This window comes from Macaca nemestrina, chromosome 10, assembly GCF_043159975.1.
Source record: "Macaca nemestrina isolate mMacNem1 chromosome 10, mMacNem.hap1, whole genome shotgun sequence".
NCBI lineage: Eukaryota > Metazoa > Chordata > Mammalia > Primates > Cercopithecidae > Macaca > Macaca nemestrina.
The window spans coordinates 76,101,842-76,127,151 of NC_092134.1; the positions used below are offsets into that span (position 1 = coordinate 76,101,842).

Here is a 25,310-nt window from a genome sequence, read left to right on the forward strand (position 1 = left end):
GAACACCTACGACTTTAACTTTGGGATCAGACACAGCTAGGTTGGAATTCTACCATTGCCTCTCTTGTATTGACTTGGGAAAGTTACTGGATTTCTCTGAGCTTTGGTTTCTTCAACTGGAAAATACCCTAACAAAGAGTTGTGTTAGGATTAAATAATAAAAAGAAAAAAAAAATTTTTTTAAGTAAAGTAGAGAAAGAACATAGACTTTGGAATCAGACAACATGGAGGTTCTGGTCTATTTCTGCCACTTAGTGAAACCTTGATCAGGTTGCTTAGCTGCACTTGGTGGATATGAGTTGAAGTACATAAAGCACCAGGCTCATAATCATGCTCAGTAAGCCTCAGTAAATCATGCACCTTTTCCTTTTCTCCTAATTTCTAATGTCAAAGAATGGAAGAAAAGGCTTATGACACAGGAGCACCTAAACTGTTTTGTTTTTAACCTACCACTTAACCCCTGTGGATGTTTGTTCCTACTGTTTGATTCCTAAAGGAATTTTTGGTTTTGTTTGTTTATTTGTTTGTGTTTGGTGTAGTTAAATAATGTATAATAAAAGGCACAGATCTTCACCATTTTGTTAATGAGGTTTGTTTGTTTGTTTGTTTTGAGATGGAGTCTCACTCTGTCGCCCAGGCTGGAGTGCAGTGGTGCGGTCTTGGCTCACTGTAACCTCCGCCTCCCGGATTCAAGCAATTCTCCTGCCTCAGCCTCCTGAGTAGCTGGGACTACAGGCAAGCGCCACCATGCCCGCCTAATTTTTGTATTTTTTGGTAGAGACGGGGTTTCACCATGTTGGCCAGGCTGGTCTCGAACTCCTGACCTCGTGATCCACCCGCCTTGGCCTCCCAGAGTGCTGGGATTACAGACGTGACGGCGCCTGGCCTAGTTAATGAGTTTTGACAATTGTATTCACCCATGTAACCACTCATCAAATAAAATTGAATATTTCCATCAGTCCTGGAGGATCCCTTCTTTCTCTTTCCAGTCAATATTTGCCCCCCAAGTCCTGAGCAATCATTTTCTGATTGTGATCACTGTAGGTTAGTTTTGCTTGTTCTTGAGCTTCATATAAATAGACATATATAGTATGTGTTCTTGTGGTGGCAGGGTGGGGAGGAGAGTCTACTTTCTTTAATTTATCATAGTAGTTTTGAGATCCATCCATGTTTTTGTTTTGTTTTCCAAGATGGAGTTTCACTCTTGTTGCCCAGCCTGGAGTGCAATGGCCCGATCTTGGCTCACTGCAACCTCTGCCTCCCTGGTTCAGGCGATTTTCCTGCCTCAGCCTCCTGAGTAGCTGGTATTACAGGCATGCCACCACCACACCCGGCTAATTTTTGCATTTTTGTAGAGACGGGGTTTCACCATGTTGGTAAGGCTGGTCTCGAACTCCTGACCTCAGGTGATCCATCCACCCTGGCTCCCAAAGTGCTAGGATTACAGGTATGAGCCACTGTGCCCAGCCCTATCCATGTTTTTGTGTGTCTCAGTATGTACAGTATAGGTTGAGCGACCTTTATTCAAAATGCTTAGGACTTCCTGATTTCAGATTTCAGATTTTTTGGATTTTGGAATTTTTTTTTTTTTTTTGGCATATTATGGTTGAGCATCCATAATTCAAAAACCCCAAACTGGAAATGTTCCTATGTACATCCTTTGAGCATCATACTCATGCTCAAAAAGCTTTGGATTTTGGACTCTTTCAGATTTCAGATTTTCTCATTAGTGATGCTCAGCCTATAGTTCAGTGTTTTTTATCATTAAATAACATTACATGTGTTTATTCTCTTGAGCCCCTAGATTTTAAACATTTTTTTAAATTTATCAATTGAGAGTAACTTATGATTGATACACAAATTAGTACAGGATTGGAAAGCTTCCAAGGAATTTGCCACAGGGTAGACCAGAATTTTTAGCACCTAGATATCTTGGTCTTGCTTGCATTCTCCCTACTTGGCCATGGATTAAAAGGGAGAAAATGAAATTATCCTTCTCTCTGAATGTCCCCTATATAACATATTCCTTTTGGCTCAGTGCCTAGAAAGTTGTTTATAAATTGATGGAAAGATATATAATCTCACTCTGTTATGGAAGGTACCTATCTTAGCAGTAAAAAAAAATTATAGGGAATATGCAGTATTCTCCCTGAAAAAAATAGCTGAATCTTGGCTTCCAATAATCCTCCCCTGTATTATCTTATTTCTTCACTCCCCCACTTGTCCCCTTGACATCTCACAGTCCCCTGTGTGCAGCTTTGAGCTACTGAGTATCTTCAGGAGACATCCTGCCTTTGAAATTGTGCTATTTGGCTGGATGAAATGTACACTGTACACAAATAGATTGTAGGGAAGCACACATCTAGGCCCTCCTGGGACCCTAATGTCTGCTTTGTTCTAGTCACCGTTGCATATGAAATAGTTCCTTTCTTCTCCCACCAAAAACCTCCCAAACCCTTAATTTCTTATCTATACCAAATAAACTATTAAGAATGGAGTTACTTCTCTACCTTTTAAGATACTACTGGGTTTATTTTAGCTGTTTAAGGCTTTTTTTTTTTTTTGAGACAGAGTTTCAATCTTGTTGCCCAAGCTGGAGTACAGTGGTGCAATCTCAGCTCACTGCAACCTCCACCTCTGGGTTCAAGTGAGCCTCCCGAGTAGCTGGGATTAACAGGCACACGCCACCACGCCCAGCTAATTTTTTGTATTTTTAGTAGAAATGGGGTTTCACCATGTTAGTCAGGTTGGTCTCGAACTCCTGACCTCAGTGATCCACCCGCCTCCCAAAGTGGTGGGATTGCAGGCATGAGCCACTACACCCAGCCTAAGGCTTTTTTAAGTTAGTTGCTTACTTTTGCTTTTGTTTTGGCCTGGAAAAAATTATTTCCAGGAATCTTTATTCCCCAAGAGTAACTACAACCTTCTGCATTGGCTGAAAGGACTGGAAATTACGTTAATTAAAGGTTATTTTGGAAAGCAAAAGAGCCTCAGGCTAAGAAATACAGTTTTGGCCAGGCGCGGTGGCTCACGCCTGTAATCTCAGCACTTTGAGAGGCCAAGGCGGGCGGATCACGAGGTCAGGAGATCGAGACCATCCTGGCCAACATGGGGAAACCCCGTCTCTACTAAAAATACAAAAAATTAGCCGGGCGTGGTGGCAGATGCCTGTAGTCCCAGCTGCTCGGGAGGCTGAGGCAGGAGAATGGCGTGAATCTGGGAGGTGGAGCTTGCAGTGAGCCGAGATTGCGCCACTGCACTCCCGCCTGGGTGACAGAGCAAGACTCCGTCTCAAAAAAAAAAAAAAAAAAAGAAATACAGTTTTATGCTTAGTTTATCTTCCAGTGGATCTTAACTCTGGATTAGTAACACTCTGACCCTTCATTAGTAGCTTCTGCCTACTTTCAGGGCAGTTTCTTTTATCCTAGAAGAAAATGGTGAGGAGACTTAAAGCCATGTGATTTGAAAGCCTGACTTGAAGCTGGGAATGTTTAGAGAAGGAAATAAGGTAAAGTTTTCTTTTGTAAAGAGCTGATATGGAATCTTTATGACTCGCACAGAAGGCTAAACAGGGGCCAGTGGGAGGAAGTACCAAAGACGTAAATTTTGCCTCTTTAAAAGGAAAGTATCCCGGAAAGAAATGGTTTCTTTCTGGAGGTGAAGACTTTCCCTTCACTAAGAGATATACAAGCAGGGACATTTTTCAGAGTTACTAATGAGTCAAGAACCTAGTTATGAAAGATTATGTATGTAGAAAAATAGAGCTAAGGCTGGGCACAGTGACTCACGCCTGTAATCCTAGCACTTTGGGAGGCTGAGGTGGGCAGATTAGTTGAGGTCAGGAGTTCGAGACCAGCCTGGCCAACATGGTGAAACCCCTTCTCTATTAAAAGTACAAAAATTAGCCGGAAATTGCTTGAACCCGGGAGGCGGAGGTTGCCGAGATCATGCTACTGCACTCCAGCCTGGGCAACAGAGCAAAACTCAGTCTCAGAAAAAAAAAAAAGAAGAAGAAAACAAAAAGAAAAATGGAGCAGAATGAAAAAGCTTCTAAGTACCCCTAGAGTTATGAGATTCCATGATTCCTTTGTGTCTTTGGTAGACTTTCCTTTCTGGTCTTTGACTATTTCTCCCCTTAGTTAGAGGCAGTGTTGTGTAAAGTTTAAGAAAGCAAGTCCCAGAGCCAGATTTTCTGGCTTTGAGTCCTGGCTGTGCCATATGCCAGTTGTGTGCCCTTTTAAGCAAACTGTTTAACTTCTCTGTGCCTCAGTTTACTTGTCTGTAAAATGGTGATGATAGTAAGAATAAATATGTAATAAGATCATTGTAAGATTAAATGAGATATATAAAATATTTTAGGATAGTGCCTGGCACAATGTAAGCACTCAAAAGTTTCAGCTGATTATTATTATTATTGCCTGTCTCCCTGTCAGTTTTTCTCTTTCTTTCTTTCTTTCTTTCTTTCTTTCTTTCTTTCTTTCTCTTTCTTTCTTTCTCTTTTCTTTCTTTCTTTCTTTTTCTTTCTCTTTCTTCCTTCCTTCCTTCCTTCCTTCCTTCCTTCCTTCCTTCCTTCCTTCCTTCCTTCCTTCCTTCCTTCCTTCCTTCCTTCCTTTCTGTCTTTCTCTTTCTCTCTCTCTCTCTCTCTCTCTCTCTCTCTTTCTTTCTTTCTTAATTTCTTTCTGATGGAGTTTCACTCTTTTGCCCAGGCTGGAGTGCAGTGGCATGATCCCAGCTCATCACAACCTCCTCCTCCTGGGTTCAAGTGATTCTCCTGCCTCAGCCTCCTGAGAAGCTGGGACTACAGGCACGCACCACCATGCCTGGCTAATTTTTGTACTTTTAGTAGAGATGAGGTTTCACTATGTTGGCCAGGCTGGTCTCAAACTCCTGACCTCATGATCCGCCTGTCTCGGCCTCCCAAAGTGCTGGGATTACAGGCGTGAGCCACCTGGCCTGGCCCGTTCTTCTTTTAATATCCCCCCCCCCCCCGTTTTTTTTTTACTATCTCCCAGGATTCTGACATAATAAACTCAACTCAGAGTAGCTTAAATGGTAAGAGGATTTATGACTTCAAATATCAGGAAGTCCAGAGATAGGGAGGGTCCAGACTGACTAATTATTGTCTAATCATAGCATCAAGGATGCAGGCTCCAGCCAGGCACGGTGGCTCACATCTGTTATCCTAGCACTTTGGGAGGCCAAGGCGGGTGGATTGCTTGAGCCCAGGAGTTTGAGACCAGCCTGGGCGACATGGCGAAACCCCATCTCTATTACAAATACAAAAATTAGCCATTCTTGGTGATGGTGCCTGTAATCCCAGCTACTCAGGAGCCTGAAGTAGAAGGATCACCTGAGCCCCAGAGGTTGAGGCTTCAGTGAGCTGTGATCATGCCACTGCACTCCAGCCTAGGTGACAGACTGAGACCCTGTCTCAAGAAACAAAAACAAAAAGCCTGGGCGAGGTGGCTCACGCTTTTATTCCAGTCGCTTTCGTAGGCTGAAGCAAGCAGATCACCTGAGGTCAGGAGATTGAGACCAGGCTGGCCAACATGGCAAAACCCCATCTTTACAAAAATACAAAAATTAGGCCAGGTGCGATGTCTCACGCCTGTAATCCCTGCACTTTGGGAGACCAAGGTGGGTGGATTACCTGAGGTCAGGAGTTCACGACCAGCCTGGCCAACATGGAGAAACCCCACCTCTACCAAAAATACAGAAATTAGCCAAATGTGGTGGCACATGCCTATAATCCCACCCACGTAGGAGGCTGTGGTAGAATCGCTTGAACCCAGCAGGCAGAGGTTGCAGTGAGCCAAGATCATGCCATTGCACTCCAGCCTAGGTGACGGAGTGAGACTCCGTGTAAAAAAAACAAAAAACAAAACAAACAAAAAACAAAACGCTGGGCATGGTGGTGCATGCCTGTAATCCCAGCTACTAGGGAGGCTGAGGCAGGAGAATCACTTGAACCTGGGAGTTGGAGGTTGCAGTAAGCCAAGATCTCACCACTGTACTCTAACCTGGATGATATAGTGAAACTCCATCTCAAAAAAAAAAAAAAAAAAAAATGATGGCTGCAGGCTTATTTTCTCTGCTTCCCCATCCTCCATGTGTTGGCAGGGTGCTGCCACAGTCCAGGTATCATCTGCATAGAAGATCACCTTGGGTAGAAGATACCTGTTTCTTCCAGAGGCTTTAAAAATTTTTTTTTTTTTTTTTTTTTTTTTTTTTGAGACGGAGTCTTGCTCTGTGCCCCAGGCTGGAGTGCAGTGGCGCGATCTCGGCTCACTGCAAGCTCCGCCCCCCCGGGTTCACGCCATTCTCCTGCCTCAGCCTCCCGAGTAGCTGGGACTACAGGCGCCCACAACCGCGCCCGGCTAATTTTCTTGTATTTTTAGTAGAGACGGGGTTTCACCGTGTTAGCCAGGATGGTCTCGATCTCCTGACCTCGTGATCCGCCCGTCTCGGCCTCCCAAAGTGCTAGGATTACAGGCTTGAGCCACCGCGCCCGGCCAAAAATTTTTTAAATAAAGTAGGAAACTTTTTCCATCCAATAAAGTCCCTTTGTGTCTCACTTGTCCCTTCTAAAACCAGTCACAAAAAGGAAACAATTGCCACAATTGGTTTAACTAATTAATATCCATCTCCCAGGGATTGGGGATAAGATCTCCTTCCCTGATCATGTATTCTCAGGGGAAGGCAAGTGCCAAAAGAAATCTGGGTTAGATCAATGAATGTGGAAGAACAGGGAAATCTGGGGAGGTGCCCTTTCCTCTGCTGCTGCTTTTTTCTCAGTGTAAGAATTACTTTGTTTTATACAGCTCTTCAAGAGGCCGGTGGTCTCAGTAGAATGACTGACAAAATTTTTTTTGAGATACGCAGGCAGCAGTACAGCGGAGCGATCTCGGCTCACTGCAACCTCTGCCTCCCAGGCTCAACTAAGTAGCTAGGACCCCAGGCGTGTGCCACCATGCCCTGGTAATTTTTGTATTTTTGGTAGAGATGGGGTTTGCCATGTTGCCCAGGCTGGTCTTGTACTCCTAAGCTTGAGCAGTTCACCTGCCTTGGCCTCTGAAAGTGCTCTGATTGTAGGCATGAGCCAACGTGCCCAGCCAACTGACTAAATTCTTAAAAGTGGGTAGTTAAATCAGTCTGTTTTATGGGTAGCTATAAGAACCTAAAGTTCAAGTCTTCCTGTTTCTCCAATGAATGAAGGAAGCCATGTGTCTCCGTAAAACTTGAGGTTGAATATGTGACCATATTGTGCAGATGAAAGATCATTTTTTATTTGTTTGCATTCATAGTGTTTTGGCTGAGAAACAGTGTTTGTACACTGGAATTATTCCAGGTATCCAGATAGTTGATTCCTGACCCATATGTGAAGGAGAGCTGCAAAGTTGTCATTTTGATTTGACGAAGTATACCCATTTGGTAATTAAGGCCCATCCTTGAAAAAGAAACAAACCACTGCTGTGCCTTGCACGGTGGCTCAGGTCTGTAATCCTAGCACTTTGGGAGGCCAAGGCAGGTGGATCACTTGAGCTCAGGAGTTTGAGACCAGCCTGGGCAACATGGCAAAACCCTATCTCTAAAAGTAATAGAAAAATCAGGCTGGGTACAGTGGCTCACACCTGTAATCCCAGCACTCTGAGAGGCTGAGGTGGGTGGATCACCTGAGGTCATGAGTTCGAGACCAGCCTGGCCAACATGGTGAAACCCCGTCTCTACTAAAAATACAAAAATTAGCTGGGTGTGGAAGCAGTCGCATGTAATCCCAGCTACTTGGGAGGATGAGGCAGGAGAATCACTTGAAACTGGGAGGCAGAAGTTGCGGTGAGTGAGATTGCCACTGCATTCCAACCTGAGTGACAGAGCAAGACTCCATCTCAAAAAAATAAAAAAAGAAAAGAAATAGAAAAATTAGCCAGGCATGGTGGCCCATACCTGTAGTCCCAGCTACTTGGGAGGCTGAGATAGGAGGATCACCTGAGCCCAGGGAGGTCAAGGTCGGGCCATGATCATGACACTGCAGCCTGGGTGACAGAGTGAGACCCTGTCTCAAAAACAAAACCAAAAAACAAATAAAAACTGCTTTATAATTTTTTATATCACCTTCTCTTTCTGACAAAGAAATTTGAGGCTATTTAAGCTTGGAAAAGAGAAAAATACTGAAGGCCTATCATGTGATAAAAGATGTAAATTTAATTTTCTGTGTCTCTAAGACTGATTTAGGATCAAGATTGAAGCAGTTCATAATTTATAATAGGGAGCAACTATACAACAATTAAGACTATTTCATAAATAGTGAAATGATCCTGTTTCAGTTTTCCCAAAGGTTAGCAGGCCTTTCAGAAAATTACAAAAATGAGTTCTTTGGGGAATAGGGGAAGATTGTGGGAGGTCAAATCTAAGAACTCTTCCAGTATTGACTATTATTTAATGAATTTTTTGTTTTTTTGAGACAGAGTTTTACTCTTGTTGCCCAGGCTGGAGTGCAATGGCACAATCTCGGCTCACCGCAACCTCCACCTCCCAGTTTCAAGTGATTCTCCTGCCTCAGCCTTCCGAATAGCTGGGATTGCAGGCATGCACCACCATGCCTGGCTAATTTTGTATTTTTAGTAAAGACGGAGTTTCTCCATGTTGGTCAGGCTGGTCTCTAACTCCTGACCTCAGGTTATCCATCCACCTTGGCCCCCCAAAGTGCTGGGATTACAGGCATGAGCCACTGTGCCTGACTAATTTTTTTTTTTTTTGAGACGGATTTTTCACTCTTGTTGCCCAGGCTGGACTGCAATGGCACAATCTCAGCTCACCGCAACCTCCACCTTCCTGGTTCAAGTGATTCTCCAGCCTCAGCCTCCCAAGTAGCTGGGATTACAGGCATGCACCACCACACCTGGCTAATTTTATATTTTTGGTAGAGATGGGGTTTCTCCATATTGGTCATGCTGGTCTCAAACTCCCAACCTCGGGTGATCTGCCCACCTCAGCCTCCCAAAGTGCTGGGATTACAGGCATGAGCCACTGCGCCTGATTTTTTTTTTTTTTTTTTTTTTTTTTTCAGAGACAGGATCTTGCTTTGTCACCCAGGGTGGAGTGTAGTGGTGTGGTTGTAGCCTACCGTACCCTTGAACTCCTGGGCTCAAGTGATCCTCCCACCTCAGCCTCCCAAGTAGCTGGGACGACAGGCATACCCCACCGCACCCAGCTAATTTTGTTTTTTTTTTTTGTAGAGAGGAGGTCTCACTATGTTGCCCAGGCTGGTCTCAAACTCTTGACCTCAAGCAACCCTCCCACCTCAGCCTTTTGAATTGCTAAGATTACAGACATGAGCCACTGCACCCAGCACTATTTATTTATTTATTTAGAGACAAGATTTTATTCTGTCGCCCAGGCTGGAGTGTAGTGGCAGAGTCATGGCTCAATGCATCCTTGACGTCCTGGGCTCAAGTGATCCTCCCACCTCTGCCTCCTGAGTAGCTGAAACTACAAGTGTGCACCACCATGTCTGGCTAATTTTTTTTTTTTTTTTTTTTTTTGTAGAGACAGGGTCTCACTGTGTTGACTTGAACTCCTGGGCTCAAGCAATCCTGCTGGCTCAGCCTCCCAAAGTGTTGGGGTTACAGGCATGAGCCAACACACACAGCCCCCAATTTTGATCTTTATTAATGTTTCCTAGCCAAGAGATAGGGAGAATGCATGTGGTGAGTTTTACTAGTACTTCAGACTGAAGAGAATTGAGGCTTGATTTACCTATTGTGGGGGTGGGTAATACATACATACATACTACATACATAAACAAAGTCCCATGTATAGCAAATGATCCATGAAGGTCTATAGGTTATAACTGTTTTTATAGTAGCTTTTAGTTACTGAAGCAGATAATTCTAAAGTAGAAGTTTGTATCAGTGTCTTTCAATACTTGTAGCCAGTTTCTTCTAATATTTTTCGTCTTTAAATTCAACTTTCAACTATATGACTTTTTTTTTTTTGAACCAGAGTCTTACTCTGTCACCCAGGCTGGAGTGCAATGGTGTGATCTCAGCTCACCGTGACTTCCGCTTCCCTGGTTCAAGTGATTCTCCTGCCTCGGTCTCCCAAATAGCTGGGAGGCAATTGAGTGCAATTGAGCCAGCTTGCTTAAGATAAAGGAAAAAATTTAAGGCTAGACGCAATGGCTCACCACCACGCCAGGCTAATTTTTGTATTTTTAGTAGAGACAGGTTTCACCATATTGGTCAGGCCAGTCTCAAACTCCTGACCTCAGGTGATCCACCCACCTCGGCCTCCCAAAGTGCTGGGATTGCAAGTGTGAGCAACTGTGCCCGGCCGTCAACTATATGACTTTGCAATTGTGTGAATGACTCTCTGGCCCTCTAAAGAGAATTTACCTAAGTAAACCAAGTCTCCAGGCAGCTACTGAAGAGCCACCACAAGGTGAACAAAACAATGATCTAACCCCCTCAGCCTTCTGAGTAACTAGAACTACAGTCACATGCCACCGCTCCCTGAACCCAGGAGTTTGAGGCTGCAGTGAGCTATGATCGCATCACTGCATTCCAGCCTGGGTGACAGAGTGAGATCCCATCTCAAAAAAAAAAAAAAAAAATCACAAAGCAATAGCCTGGCAGACCATCTAACTTATGTCAGGATGTGGCTACCTTTGCTTCTTGAAAGACTTCTGGGTCTTACTCTTTAAACTGATTTAAAAGAGAAAAATATCTGTTGTGACAATTTTCTTGAAGCGTTGCTAACCATTTGTCTGTTTATTTAATTCTGTTTCTAGGGCTTCACTGGGAATAGATGTGACATCTGGGAGAGTTACCGGTAAAGGAGGGAAAGAAGTCTTTAGGGTTGAAGTACAGTCAGTAACCTGTATGAGGAGAAACCTCTGCAAACTATTGTTGGAGCTAAACGTGTTTGACTTGGGCAATTGAGGACATGCATCTGTGTATAGAGTATCAACTTCTGTTTCTTAGTGTGTGGTTGGAGAACTGTGTAGGCTTCATTACAGGATTTCCCAGGTAGTGATAGTAAGTGATAAAGAAACAGCCGTCCCTGCACTATAGATACTCTATCACTGGCAGACAGTAGATTGACTGAACCCAAATAGTGTATAGCAAAGTAAAGATTCTTCCTCCAGGGAGGGACCCAATTTTTCTGAAGGACAGATATCTACAAAGTTCTCTTCTTGTTTTTTCAGCTTGCTTAAGATAAAGGAAAGAATTTAAGGCTGGGTGCGATGGCTCACACCTCTAATCCCAACACTTTGGGAGGCCGAAGTGGGAGGATCACTTGAGTCCAGGAGTTCAAGACCAATTTGGGCAATATACCAAGACTCCATCTCTCCCAAAAAAAATCTCAAAAATGAGCCGGCCTGCCGGGTGCAGTGGCTCAAGCCTGTAGACCCAGCACTTTGGGAGGTCAAGGTGGGCGGATCATGAGGTCAGGAGGTCGAGACCATCTTGGCTAACACGGTGAAACCCCATCTCTACTAAAAAATAGAAAAAAATCATCTGGGCGTGGTGGCAGGCACCTGTAGTCCTAGCTACTCAGGAGGCTGACGCAGGAGAATGGCATGAACCCGGGAGGCAGAGCTTGCAGTGAGCCAAGATCGTGCCACTGCACTCCAGCCTGGGCGACAGAGCGAGACTACGTCTCAAAAAAAAAAAAAAAAAATTTAGCCGGGCATATGCCTGTATTCCTAGTTACTTGGGAGGCAGAGGTGAGAACATTGCTTGAGCCCAGAAGTTCAAGGTTGCAGTGAGCTATGATTGTGACACTGCACCCCAGCCTGGGTGACAGAGTGAGACTCCATCTAAAAATATATATATATTTGTAGGATTTTATATATTCTATAACCATTTAAGCTTTGTCTGATTTTACTTCTTTTTGAAGGGAGAATAGCTTGAAGTTGGTAACAGTGTTGTGGGTTTGTGGTAGCTGTGAAAGTTCTTCCTTGGGAAAGGAGAATATTCCTTTCTAGTAGTCAATAGAGCTTTATAATTTTCTTCTTGCTGGAGAGAATCTAATGGGTGAAGTGACTGAGCCAGAAATGTGAGCAAATTTCTGTAGGGAACAAGGGGAGAAAATAAAGTGTCAAGAGGGCTCATACTACTTTAGAACTGAATCCTGGTGAATCTCAAAATAATTATGTTGAGTAAAAGAGTCCAGACAGTGTGATTGATTCCATTTATACAAAATTCTAGAAAATGCAGACTAATCTGTAGTGTCAGAACAGATCAGTAATTGGCTGGGGGTAGTGGGAAGAGAGGAAGAGATTACAAAGGGACATGAGGAACCTTTGGGGCATGATGAATGTGCTCACTGTCTTGATTGGGGTGATGGTTTTACAGGTGAATGCATGTGTCATAATATAAAATTATACATTTTAAATATATGCAGTTTATGTCAATTTTACCTCAATAAAGGTTTTTTTGTTTTTTGTTTTTTTTTAAAGAAATGAACGCAGGGACAGCATTTATTAAATAACTCTTCTCTGGGTTATAGGAAGGCTACTGGAAAAAAATGTACCCATGTGAAATATAAGTCCTGTGTATTTGTTAAGTATGGATACATACCTCCTGCTTAATGCATTTGATGTTTCTTTAGGAGTCCATAGAGGCCACTGTATTCTATTGAAGAACATGTCTAACAGTAACACTACTCAAGAGACCCTGGAAATAATGAAAGAATCAGAAAAAAAACTGGTGGAAGAATCTGTAAACAAAAACAAGTTTATATCTAAGACTCCAAGTAAGGAAGAAATTGAGAAAGAATGTGAAGATACCAGTTTGCGTCAGGAGACACAGGTAAAGATTGGAAGTGCATTATATGCGCACTTTTTTTTTTCCCTTTAGAGACAGGGTTACCCAGCTCTGTTACCCAGCCTGGAGTGCAGTGGCACAATTAGGGCTCACTACACTCAAGAGATCCTCCTACCTCAGCCTCCCAAGTAGCTGGGACTACAGGCATGTGCAACCACATCCAGCTAATATAAAAAAATTTATTTGTAGAGACAAGGTCTCTCTATGTTGCCCAGGCTGGTCTCAAACTCCTGGCCTCAAATGATTCTCCTGTCTTTGCCTCTCAAAATGCTGGGATTGTAGGTGTGAGCCACTGTGCCCGGCCAACATTCTTTATATCTGAATAAAAGTGGAAATGTGTAAGAATCAGTCACTTTTAAAAACACTTGATTCTCTTTAAAAACTCCAGCTTCAGCTCTCAAAATAAAATCTTCCATTTTTGTCATGTAGTCCACAATGAAGTCTAAAAAGGACAGTAAAATTCCTAATCTATTTGGGCCTGAGTTCACTGGTTCTTGCTGCATTTTGACTTTTTTTATTACCAAAAAATAAACTGTATACAAATACATATTTAACAAGTCATAAAATGACTCATACAATAAACTCTTAAAACTTGAGCTTCCTGGCTTTACACACAGTGTTAAATTCATATCCTGGTTGTGTTAAAGCAGTCAGCATTTTTCTGGGTCAGAAATAGCCTCTGAGCTTGCCACTTGGTAAATGTGAGTAAAAGGAATTTCACTCTTTGTTGGCCATGTTGTTTTTCATCCAAATTCATACTGTAGTACAGAAATGATAGTAGTAGATAGTTAGCCAAACTTCCTCACGGGGTTCTTCTTTGGTTTCTGCCTGGCCAGCCCAAACTCTGAGCCTCCTCTCATCGACCTGTTAGAGCCCTTCCTCTGTGGTCACTGCTGGTTTCTTCTGTTACCCAAGCCCAATAAATCCTTTCCTTCGTGCCCAGGGGTGAAAACTGATTTTATTATAAGTCAAGAGACAATTAACACTAGCAAGAAGTTAGATTAAAACACAGGAACAACAACATTTTAGAGGATCTGGAAACTTGAAGCATAATTTTTCTAGACAATTCAATTCACATAAGGCTTGTCTTCTTTAAAGATTAAAACAGCAATAATATAAAGGAATGACTTAAAATTAGACAGCTCTCTGAGATATTTTGTTCTCTAACTGCCTGCTTTTCTACTGTTTTTCCTCTTACAATTCACCAGTCTCTGCTCTGACTGTTTTTCTTTCCATTATTACATGTGAGTTGTCATTCCCTACCAATTCTACCAGAGTTTGTGGAGACAGTCTGCCACTGTTCCAGCTGTACTTCCAGCCTCCACTGATACAAATAATGAATTTTAAATATTCAGTACAGATAAGTGATGAATGTTTCATTATGTGCTGTCATGTTACATGAAAGATAATAATTAAATGAACTTTTGGGTCTAAGTTATTCTATTCTTAGGACACAATTATAAATGGTGTTCTGAATTTCTGTTTTGTGTACTTGAAGCTAGGCAGAAAAGAAGGGACATCTATAGGTTTTTTTTTTTTGTTTTTTTTTTTTTGAGGCTGAGTTTCACTCTTGTTGCCCAAGCTGGAGTGCGATGGCACAATCTTGGCTCACTGCAACCTCCGCCTCCTGGGTTCAAGCAATTCTCCTGCCTACCCTTCTCCTACTCCAGGGTAGTTGGAATTACAGGCACCCACGACCATGCCCGGCTAATTTTTTGTATTTTTAGTAGAGGTGGGGTTTTACCATGTTGGCCAGGCTGGTCTTGAACTCCTGACCTCAGGTGATCTGCCTGCCTTGGCTTCCCAAAGTGCTGGGATTGCAGGCGTGAGCTACTGCACCTGGCCCCATCTATAGATTTTATATGCTTTATGGATACTCACTTAGTTTAAAAATGTCTTCAGGCCAGGCGCAGTGGCTCGTGCCTATAATCCCAGCACTTTGGGAGGCCAAGGTGGGCAGATCATTTGAGGTCAGGAGTTCGAGATCAGCCTGGCCAACATGGTGAAATCCTGTCTCTACTAAAAATACAAAAAATTAGCTGGGCCTGGTGGCATGTACCTGTAGTCCCAGCTACTCGGGAGGCTGAGGCAGGAGAATTGCTTGAACCCAGGAGGTGGAGGTCACAGCCAAGATCACTCCACTGCACTCCAGCCTGGGTGACAGAGTGAGACTCTGTCCCACCCCACCCCACCCCCACCCAAAAGGAAAAAAAAAAAAAGTCTTCACCTGGAAATACAAATACAACGTGTCAGGGTTTGGAAGGGGACCTGCCTCCTCTCGGACTTGACTCCTTTTGCTGCTGGTAGAGCAGGTGGGGCTGCTGCTGCCATCTACTGGAGCTCATGTTCCTTTTGCAAAGTGCCGTCTTGTCAGCCTCCCTGGATCCTATGGAACAGTACCTTAAGAAGCGCTCTACTCTCTATCCATTTCCCAACATACCATTTACACCTTCATCAGCACTAAAAATTCTGCTTCTGAGCCGGGCATGTGGCGTGTCCCTGTAATCCCAGCTACTTGGGAGGCTAAAGCAGGAGAATTGCTTGAACCCGGGAGGTGGAGGTTGCAGTGAGTCAAGATTGTACCACTGCACTCCAGCCTGGGTGACAGAGTGAGACCCTGTCTCAAAAAAAAAAAAAAAAAAAAAGAGCATGGCCGGGTGCAGTGGCTCATGCCTATAATCCCAGCACTTTAGGAGACCTAGCCGGATCACTTGAGGTCAGGAGTTCGAGACCAGCTTGGTGGATCACTTGAGGTCAGGAGTTCGAGGCCAACATGGCGAAACCCCATCTCTACTAAAAATGCAAAAATTAGCTGGGCCTGGTGGCACATGCCTGTAATCCCAGCTACTCAGGAAGCTGAGGCAGGAGAATCACTTGAACCCCTGGGAGGTGGAGGTTGCCGTGGCCTAAAATTGCACCACTGCACTCCAGCCTGGGTGACAGAGCAAGACCCCATCTCAAAAAACAAAAAAAAAAAAAGAAAAAGCATTTCTGCTTCTCCTCTAGTCTTCCCTGGTTTTACACCCTGGAAGTCTCCCCAAGAACCTAAGTGGTCCTTTCAAAGAAGTCCCTGTTATGAATTGGAGCTGAAAAGCTTGGGGAAAAGGGACGCTCATGATATATAATGTATGAGATATATCCTTGGGATCAGCAAGTGAAACTCAGAACATCTTTTGCATGGAAACAATGCTATAAATTGCAGGTTCGGAGATTCTGTTTAGAATGGGCAAGTCCTCAACACATACTGAACTTAGGTCCTGTGTCCTTTTTTTTTTTTTTGAGATGGAGTCTCGCTCTGTCACCCAGGCTGGAGCACAGTGGCGTGATCTTGGCTCACTGCAACATCTGCCTCCCAGGTTCAAGTGATTCTCCTGCCTCAGCCTCCCAAGTAGCTGGGACTACAGGTGCGTGCCACTATGCCCAGCTAATTTTTGTATTTTTAGTAGAAATGGGGTTTCACCATGTCAGCCAGGCTGGTCTCAATATCCTGACCTCAGGTGATCCACCCACCCTCAGCCTCCTAAAGTGCTGGGATTACCCAAGCCCAGCCAGGAATGTCCTGTAGCCAACTTGGAGGCCAGGCGCAATGGCTCATGCCTGTAATCCCAGCACTTTGGGAGGCCGAGGTGAGTGGATCACAAGGTCAAGAGATCGAGACCATCCTGGCCAAGATGGTGAAATCCCGTCTCTACTAAAAATACAAAAAAATTAGCTGGGTGTGGTGATGCGTGCCTGTAGTCCCAGCTACTCAGGAGGCTGAGGCAAGAGAATCGCTTGAACCCAGGAGGTGGAGGTTGCAATGAGCCGAGATCGCACCACTGCACTCCAGCCTGGCAACAGAGCGAGACTCCATCTCAAAAAAAAAAAAAAAAAAAAAGCCAACTTGGTAAGGCCTCTTAGTTGGGCTTTCTGCCTTTAAACTTGTAATCCCTTTTGATAAATGTACCATATTGTTTTAGAAAGGTGGTTGTGAAATAAAGAACTGCCTGTGTTAACTCTATGTGTCTTACTGCATTAAACATTCTATGTGTCTTACTGCCTTAAGCCAAGTCCAGTGTTTCTCAGCATGGTATATTGTGACCTAGTCTCTTGCCTGTCAGCCATCACCTCTGATATCCAGTGCATCAGCATTATCTGATTCCTTGGTCCCTGTTATAAATAGGAGCTGAAAGTTTGGGAAAAGCATGCTTTTGTACATGCTTTCTCTGCCTAGAATGCCCACCTTAATATTCTTATCCTGACCTCCTCCAATTCCCACTCCTACCAACATCTGTCTAATGCCTATTTATCCTTCAAAACTCAATCTAGATGATGTCTTTCTCTAGGAAGCCTTTGAAAACCTATTGTAGGTCTATATAGTATAATTCTTTGATCAATGTCTGTCTTCCTTACAGAACTATAAGCACTACGAGGCCCAGGATTAGGTCAGTTTTGGCTCACCATTGTATCTCTAAGGCCAACGCAGGCACATAGCAGGCATTCAATATCTATAAATGTATGAATCTATGGGTTGCTAGGTCTGAGTCAGATGCTTCTGCTGTGTGCTCCTGTAGCACTCCATGAGTACCTCTCTAGTACACTTAATGTACTGTATTGTAATTGTCTGTTTGTCTGTCTTCTCCAACAGGATTATGAGTTCCTTTTTGACAAGGTTTGTGCCTTTTATCTCCATATCCTCCAGTAGCTAGCATGATAACACGGTGTATATTAGGCTTTTAATATATGTTTGGCTGTTAAAACTATCCATTCTGGGAAATAAGCAGATTCATTCATATATTGTTGGTAACAGTCTAAATTGGTACAACCACTTTGAGGGGCAATTTAGGAATACTTCATAAAAAACTTTTAAATGGACTACAGATATACTATATTTACATATGTATTCAATGATATGGTCGTTGTTTATACTAACAAAAGGTCAGAAACGTCCTAAATGGTGAAACATTAGAGACTGGTAAAATAAGTTATGGTATAGCTATACAGTGGAATACTATATAGCCATTAAAAATGGGATAGATCTTCTATAGAATGATACTCATGAAAAAAAGTTTAAAAGCAAGGTTCACAGTAGTATGTACAATGTATTTATTTTTATTTTTATTTTTTGAAACGGAGCCTTTCTCTGTCACTCAGGCTGGAGTGCAGTGGTGCAATCTCAGCTCACTGCAACTCCGCCTCCCAAGTTCAAATAATTCTCCTGACTCAGCCTCCCAAGTAGCTGGGATTACAGGTGCCCACCACCACGCCTGGCTAATTTTGGTATTTTTTTAGTAGAGACAGGGTTTCGCCATGTTGGCCAGGCTGGCCTTGAACTCCTGACTTCAGGTGATTGCCCACCTCGGCCTCCCAAAGTGCTGGGATTACAGGCTTGAGCCACTGCCCCCAGCCAATATATTTGATTTTTTAAAAACCTGTGTGTACACATATACTAAGCTTATATATGCATAAAATATTCCTGGATATATCCAAAAGAACTTCAATACTGGTTGACCATTTAGGAGAGAACCAAGTATCTGGGGGACAATTACAATTGTCTCAGCTACAATTGTAAAAGGAGACTTACTGTTCTATATATACTCCCATTGTGCCTTTTGAATGTTTGTGCCATGTGTATGTATTGCCTGTTTGAAAAAGTAGTGACAAATACTGCTTCATACTTCTGGACTATGAATCTTCCCTTACTGCAACAGATCTTACCACTGAGCCAGATCCACCATCATTTCTTTTTCTTTCCATCCACCTTCTCAGTTCTCCATTTTGCATTGTGGCCATGTTATTTGCTAACTAGTGAAGAAGACCAAGAAAGAGAAATCCTCACCCACCCAAGGCCATGCTGGTACTCTGTCTCTGACTTGTTTCCCCTCCCCTATCCTCCTGCCTCAGTTCCCTCTACGTCCCATTGGAGTTCCATTCCAAACATCTCAGAACTCCTAAGTGCCTCATCCCCATATATAACCCTACCCAACCTCTTCCCAAAAGCCCCCATTTTGACTTCTCAGATGTTTACAAATCTTATTAATTGGCTGTTCCTTCCTTATCCCACCTTATACCTTCATTCTTTATCTTCCTCAGTTTCTGTCCTGCCCCTTATCCACTCTCTCCCCTTTGCTCTGAAGGTCTTATCCCTGTCTTTTATGCTCCCTTCTTTGTATCCTGATACTCAGGGAGGGAGGCATTTGGGAAGAAGACTCTTCATTGCATTTTTGCAGCTATAGGAACAGATATTTTGGGTATCCCAAGTTGGAACAATGAATGTGTGTGTTGTCCTATAAAGATGTTATTATAATTGATGGTTAGGGGCCATATTTCATATCCATTATGGGTTAAATAGGCTTCTGTGAACAGGCTTGGGGGAAAAAACACTCTTTCATGCTGTGGTAGGGACATTTCCAGAAGCATCCTAAATAGGACAGGATACCATGGTTTGTCCAAAAGTAGCTTTTGTCAGTCTGTGAAATAGGCCAACAAAATCAGTGTCTTCCAACTTTTTTTTTTTTTTTAATGGTTTTTGTTTTGTTTTGTTTTTGAGATAGGGTTTGGCTCTTGTCACCCAGGCTGGGGTGCAATAGCATGATCTCGGCTCACTGCAACCTCTGCTTCCCAGACTTAAGCCATCCTGCCACCTCAGACTCCCGGGTGCATGCCACCACACATGGATAATTTTTTTCTTTTTCCTTTTCTTTTTTTCTTTCTTTTTTCTTTTCTTTTTTTATAGAGATGAGATTTTGCCTTGTTGCCCAGGCTGGTCTCAAACTCCTGAGCTCAAGGGATCCGCCTGCCTCGGCCTCCTGAAGTGCTGGGGTTACAGGCATGAGCCACCACATCTGACCATCTTCTGATTCTCTTACTTAATGGTGAATGGTGATTTGACTGTAGATGGCCTGTAGTCCCTTTCCAGTCACAGTTGCTAGAGTTGTAGGTTGTAGGGAGAAACTCACATCAATTAGTCTTCATCATGGTTTGGCTGTTGTTGTAATGGTTTTTACAGTTAGTGCTTTTTCTTTCTAAACATGTGTTGTTTTTAACTTACATGTTGATTTTCTTCCACCTTTAATATTTTCCAATTCCCTTCTAACAGAGGCGGACATCTAACCATGGTCATGCCAGGAAAAGAGCCAAGGTGAGAGCCCTTCCTCTGTAGCTTCTTTTCTAATGTTATTAGTAATACATTTCACAAGTGGACTTGTCATGACTATCTAGTTTGTTCAGATTATGTAGGCAGAGTTTTCTCACCTGTACTCTGTACCCCAATTGTGAACCTGCATAATACACACATGTACACCTACACATACACACCTCTAATGGAAACTGTATGCATACATAGGTGTATACACATTTGATGCCTGAAAGGCTGCCCAGCTGGAGCCTTCCACAGAGCCTGAAAGAACTGGATACTAGTTGTGCTGAAATACCAGTTTCTCTGCTCACTCCTAGCTTCTCTAGGAGAATGGCTGCTTATATGAGTCTTACAAACCCTTCCTTTTTTTTTTTCACTTGTAAATTTTCTTTAAGATTAAATCCTGCCCACTAAGAAAAATGACTCAACATTTTTGGATATCCTAAAAATACAGGCTTTTTTTTTTTCCTGCTAATGTTTTACTTTTTTTTTTTTTTTTTTGGAGTTTTTTGCTCTGTTGCCCAGGCTTGAGTGCAATGGCGCAATCTTGGCTCACTGCAACTTCCGCCTCCCGGGTTCAAGCGATTCTCCTGCCTCAACCTCCCAAGTAGCTGAGCTTATAGGCATGCATCAGCATGCCCGGCTAATTTTGTATTTTTAGTAGAAACGGGGTTTCACCATGTTGGTCAGGCTGGTTTGGAGCTCCTGACCTCAAGTGATCCGCCTACCTCAGCCTCCCAAAGTACTGGGATTACAGGCATGAGCCACCACGCCCAGCTTCGAACTCTCAACCTCAGGTGATCCACCCGCTTCAGCCCCACAAAGTGCTCGGATTACAGGCATGAGCCACCATGCCTGGCTATTTTTCTTTTTTTTTGAGATGGAGTCTCACTCTGTAGCTGGAGTGCAGTGGTGCGATCTCGGCTCACTACAACCTCCGCCTTCCTTGTTCAAGTGATTCTCATGCCTCAGCCTCCCAAGTAGCTGGGCTTACAGGCACACACCACTATGCCAGGCTAATTTTTGTGTTTTTAGTAGAGATGGGATTTTGCCATGTCACCCAGGCTGTTCTTGAACTCCTGGGCTGAAGCGATCCACCTGTCTTGGCCTCACAAAGTGCCAGGATTACAGGCATGAGCCACTGTACCCAGGTAACTTAATGTTTCACTTTTTAGGGGCAGGAAGAGGATTTTGCTTTTAATCATTACATGATACAATTAGCACCTCACAGATTATTTTAAGCAGAGTTATCAGGGAAGACTACATGTGTTAGTATGTGATAGGTTTCTAATTTAGCTGGGAAGCAGTAAAGTATTAAATTTTTCTTGCATTGGGAAGAATTGCCTCCAAAAGTAATAATTAAGGTTGGCTACTCTGTTCCTCCAAAAAAATAATGATAGAATTTGGAGAGTGGCTCAGCTACTGTGTGACTTGAGTTTGAAGAAGGCCAAGAACTAAAAATTGGCTCTGTGGCTTGTCTTGCGTGGCCTGATCCATAGTGATGCGCTTGATGTTAAAGTTCAAAACAGAGGTTACTTACTGCTACTTTAGTTCCTCTCAAATTTTTTGGGATAAGTAAGACAGCTATTATCTCCATTTTACAGATGAGGAAACTTGGGCTATAGGGATTGAGTGGCTTAACAAAGTGCATTCAGTAGCAAGTGGCAGAATTAGGCATGAAGTTAATTCTTCAGGCTCACAAGTTCTTTCCTCTGTACTGCACTACCTGGAGCATACCTGTCATGTCTTGTGCTTTGGTGTTTATTGTAATCCTTGGTTTTATTGTGTATTGAGTCTCAGTAAATGTTTATAGGTAGATTTCTGATGAGTCACCCTACAGTTTTTAGCTTTGGGTGGGTCACTAGGAGAGAAATGATTTGCATAGTGGATTTCTGATATTTTTGGGATTCACCAGCTAGCAGAAGTAAAGCGGGCAAATTAGGTTTTATTGCATTAAATCCCAAGTATTAATAAAGTTTTATCTATCTTTTTTTTGTTTGTTTTTTTTTTGGTTTTTTGAGATAGGGTCTCACTCTATTGCCCAGGTTGGAGTGCAGTGGCATGATCACAGCTCACTGCAGCCTCAACCTCCCAGGCTCAAGCAGTGCTCCCACCTCAGCCTCCCGAGTAGCTGGGACCACAGTCATGTGCCACCATAGCCAGCTAATTTTTTTTTTTTTTTTTTTTTTTTTTGAGACGGAGTCTTGCTCTGTCGCCCAGGCTGGAGTGCAGTGGCGCAATCTCAGCTCACTGCAACCTCCGCCTCCTGGGCTCACGCCATTCTCCTGCCTCAGCCTCCCGAGCAGCTGGGACTACAGGTGTCCGCCACCACACCTGGCTAATTTTTTTGTATTTTTAGTAGAGACAGGGTTTCACCGTGTTCGCCAGGATGGTCTCGATCTCCTGACCTCGTGATCCGCTCGCCTCGGCCTCCCAAAGTGCTGGGATTACAGGCATGAGCCACTGCGCCCGGCCAATTTTTAAAAAAAATTTTTTTAGAGATAGGGTCTCACTATGTTGCCCAGACTGTGACCTCCTGGCCTTAAGTGGTCCTCCTACCTCGGCCTTCCAAAATGCCAGGTTTACAGGTGTGAGCCACCATGCTTGGCCTGTCTTTCTCTTACTCTTTTCTTAGACACTTCTTTCCATACCCTTGGCATCTCAGGTTTAGAGTCATTTAGCATTTATTGTCTACTGTATGCTAAGCACTATTTAATGATATGTATATTTACATACTATATATTATCTAATTCTCACAACAGGTTTTTAGATAATTTTAGGTATTTATCGCCATTTTCCTGAGGAAAAACAGAGACCTGGAGAGGTAAGGTAATTTGCTCAGGGTCTCATAGCTTGTAAGTACAAAACCAGGAGTTGAAGCTAGGACTTTTGGCTCTCAGCCCCATTGTGTTTCTACTATGCTATGTTGATGTGTATTTGCATAAAGTTCTGAGACTGAAATTAGAGTACGGGGCTGAAGAGAGAAGAGGGCTAAGTGAAATGGTTTCCGACCATCTGTCCACATAGCCAGTTTGTACATGTCTACTGTTGTAAGCAAGAGAAGTATCTTTCAAGTGAATCAGGAACTGGTGAGTAGGACCCATCCCTTGTTTAATGGAAACAGCAAGTAACAGAGCCAAAGAGGACACTTTTCATTCAGCCAAAAGCTTTCTGAATATTCACCAAGGGAAGAAAGATATAAGATATATATAAAAAAACAAAACTGAAAATTGTTTTTTTCAGTCTAATTCCAAGCTAAAGTTGGTGCGCAGCCTGGCAGTGTGTGAGGAGTCCTCCACCCCATTTGCTGATGGGCCATTAGAAACCCAGGTAGGTCATTTGCAGGAGTAAGTGTGGCTTTTGCGCTTGGCAGTTTTTTGGTAAAATGTAGTACAGCAATCACAGCAACATCAGACTTGAAAATCAGGGTAGAAGGTACTTCAGAACAAAGCTGTTGTACTAAAACAGGGCATGGTCTCTCCTCCCAGCTGCGGGTTCCAGTGGCAGTGGCAGTGCTGACAGATCTGTGCCAGGGAGGAGGGGAACCCTAAAAAAGAAAAAAGAAAATAACCCCAGCATAGCTGACAGCATGAAGTATAGGACTTCGTATCTTGACCACCTAGGATGATGCAGACAAGAAGATCCCAGAGCTAGATCTTATTTTCTTATGTGTACCCTCCCGCTCTGGTGGTTAGAACCATTCCCATCCAACACCTATGCCAAGAACAGCCTGTGTAATTTGAGCTCTCCATAAAGTAGGCTGTGCTTGCTGGCAGAAAAAGCTGTGCCTCTACCCTCTTGATAGAACAAAACTAAAACAGTTTAATTAGCAAAATAACACTAATCTGTAAGAGAGAGCTGCCACCCCAATATTTACCTTCTTTGAGATTCCAAGGGAGCTGCAAGAAAGTTAAAATCCTTTTCCCCCTTTGATTATCCTTTCTCCTCTTAAGGATATAATTCAATTGCACATCAGTTGCCCTTCTGACAAGGAGGAAGAAAAGTCCACAAAAGATGTCTCTGAAAAGGAAGACAAGGACAAAAACAAAGAAAAGATCCCAAGAAAGATGCTGTCCAGAGGTGAGGAGTTTTTCCCATCTCTTATCTGTTCTAGGGCTGTGCCCTTTACTTTTATCCTGAAGCCTGGTACCTGCTAGCCTTACTGGCCCATCAATTTGTAGTGTTCTGCTAACTTGGTTGCTTGAGGAGATGCCTAACTAGGTTACTTTCTTTGTTTCTGTAACTGAACCTGCCTTAGGAGCTCGCATGCCACAGACAGCTACTCCATATGCATTGGCATTATCCATGGGAGGACAATGTAGTCAATTCTGATTTTACTTGTGCTCTGGAATAATGGTGACATTGATCATCATTGGTAGCAAATCCTCCAGATGCCATTTATATTTTGGTTTGGGGATGGCTAGGGTGATATTTGTTTATTTATTTTTATTTTTATTTTTTTGAGACAGAGTCTCCCTCTGTCGCCCAGGCTGGAGTGCAGTGGCATGATCTTGGCTCACTGCAACCTTTGCCTCCCAAGTTCAAGCGATTTTCTTGCCTCAGCCTCCCGAGTAGCTGGGACTACAGGCACATGACACCACACCTAGCAAACTTTTGTATTTTTGTAGAGATATTTAGTTTCACTATGATGGCCAGGCTGGTCTCGAACTCCTAACCTCATGTGATCTACCTACCTCGACCTCCCAAAGTGCTGGGATTACAAGTGTGAGCCACTGCACCTGGCCTGGTTTGTTTTTTTTTTTTTTTTTTTTTAATAATGCAGATTTGTCTCTAATTATTCGACTGTCTTTGCCTTTAAACTCTTGTACTGGTAGCAAAAAGACATAGTCCATAAAAATGATAATTGATTAGAAAAGGCAAACAGGATTAAAAAATAATGTTTGGGCATATTTACTGAGATTCTGGAAAATTCAGCCCTGACTGCCCTTACCTGGAATTTATTTTCCTTAATAAAACCTGCTTTGTTTTGATCAGGACATTCAGTAAATACCTATTGATGACAGATGGCTTTTCAGTGTAATATTAATGTAATACTATGGCCCAGATTGTTTCTTCTGTCATTTTGATGTGGAATTTTGGGATCTAGCACATCAAGGTCATTCTGGATTTTATGTTAAAACCCTGGAAGTTTGATTTTGCTTTCCTATTCTTGTATCTCTTGGTTAGGTTGTGGACTTCTGCTTAGGATTAGATAGCATGCAAAGCAGTTTCATTTATTTTAAATTTCTTTTGTTGTGGTGGTTCTAGACTCCAGCCAGGAATATACGGACTCCACTGGAATAGACCTACATGAATTTCTTGTAAATACACTGAAAAAGAACCCAAGGTAATAACATGATGGG

The 25,310-nt window shown here is 43.0% G+C and overlaps 1 protein-coding gene and 1 long non-coding RNA gene across 32 annotated transcripts in view; one reads left to right on the top strand and one right to left on the bottom strand.

Annotated features, from left to right (window-relative positions):
* Positions 1–25,310, top strand: part of LOC105474113 (R3H domain containing 2) — a 183,781-nt gene that overhangs the window by 111,759 nt on the left and 46,712 nt on the right. For 16 of the 31 annotated variants that reach the window (XM_071071571.1, XM_071071572.1, XM_071071568.1 and 13 more), the window contains 5 exons: positions 12,616–12,815; positions 19,909–19,950; positions 23,191–23,277; positions 23,901–24,027; positions 25,216–25,294. In XM_071071571.1, coding sequence (XP_070927672.1) covers positions 12,651–12,815; positions 19,909–19,950; positions 23,191–23,277; positions 23,901–24,027; positions 25,216–25,294 — 500 coding nt within the window. In that variant the 5' untranslated portion in view covers positions 12,616–12,650. Of the gene's footprint in view, positions 1–12,615; positions 12,816–17,457; positions 17,482–19,908; positions 19,951–23,190; positions 23,278–23,900; positions 24,028–25,215; positions 25,295–25,310 lie in introns of all 31 variants that reach the window. The other 15 variants (XM_071071565.1, XM_011728503.3, XM_071071566.1 and 12 more) reach the window with 1 other exon arrangement.
* LOC112425270 (uncharacterized) lies at positions 23,191–23,959 on the bottom strand. The gene is made up of 2 exons (XR_003016337.2): positions 23,825–23,959; positions 23,191–23,494 (listed from the first exon to the last, which is right to left on the bottom strand). It is a non-coding gene; the product is annotated as an uncharacterized lncRNA (long non-coding RNA).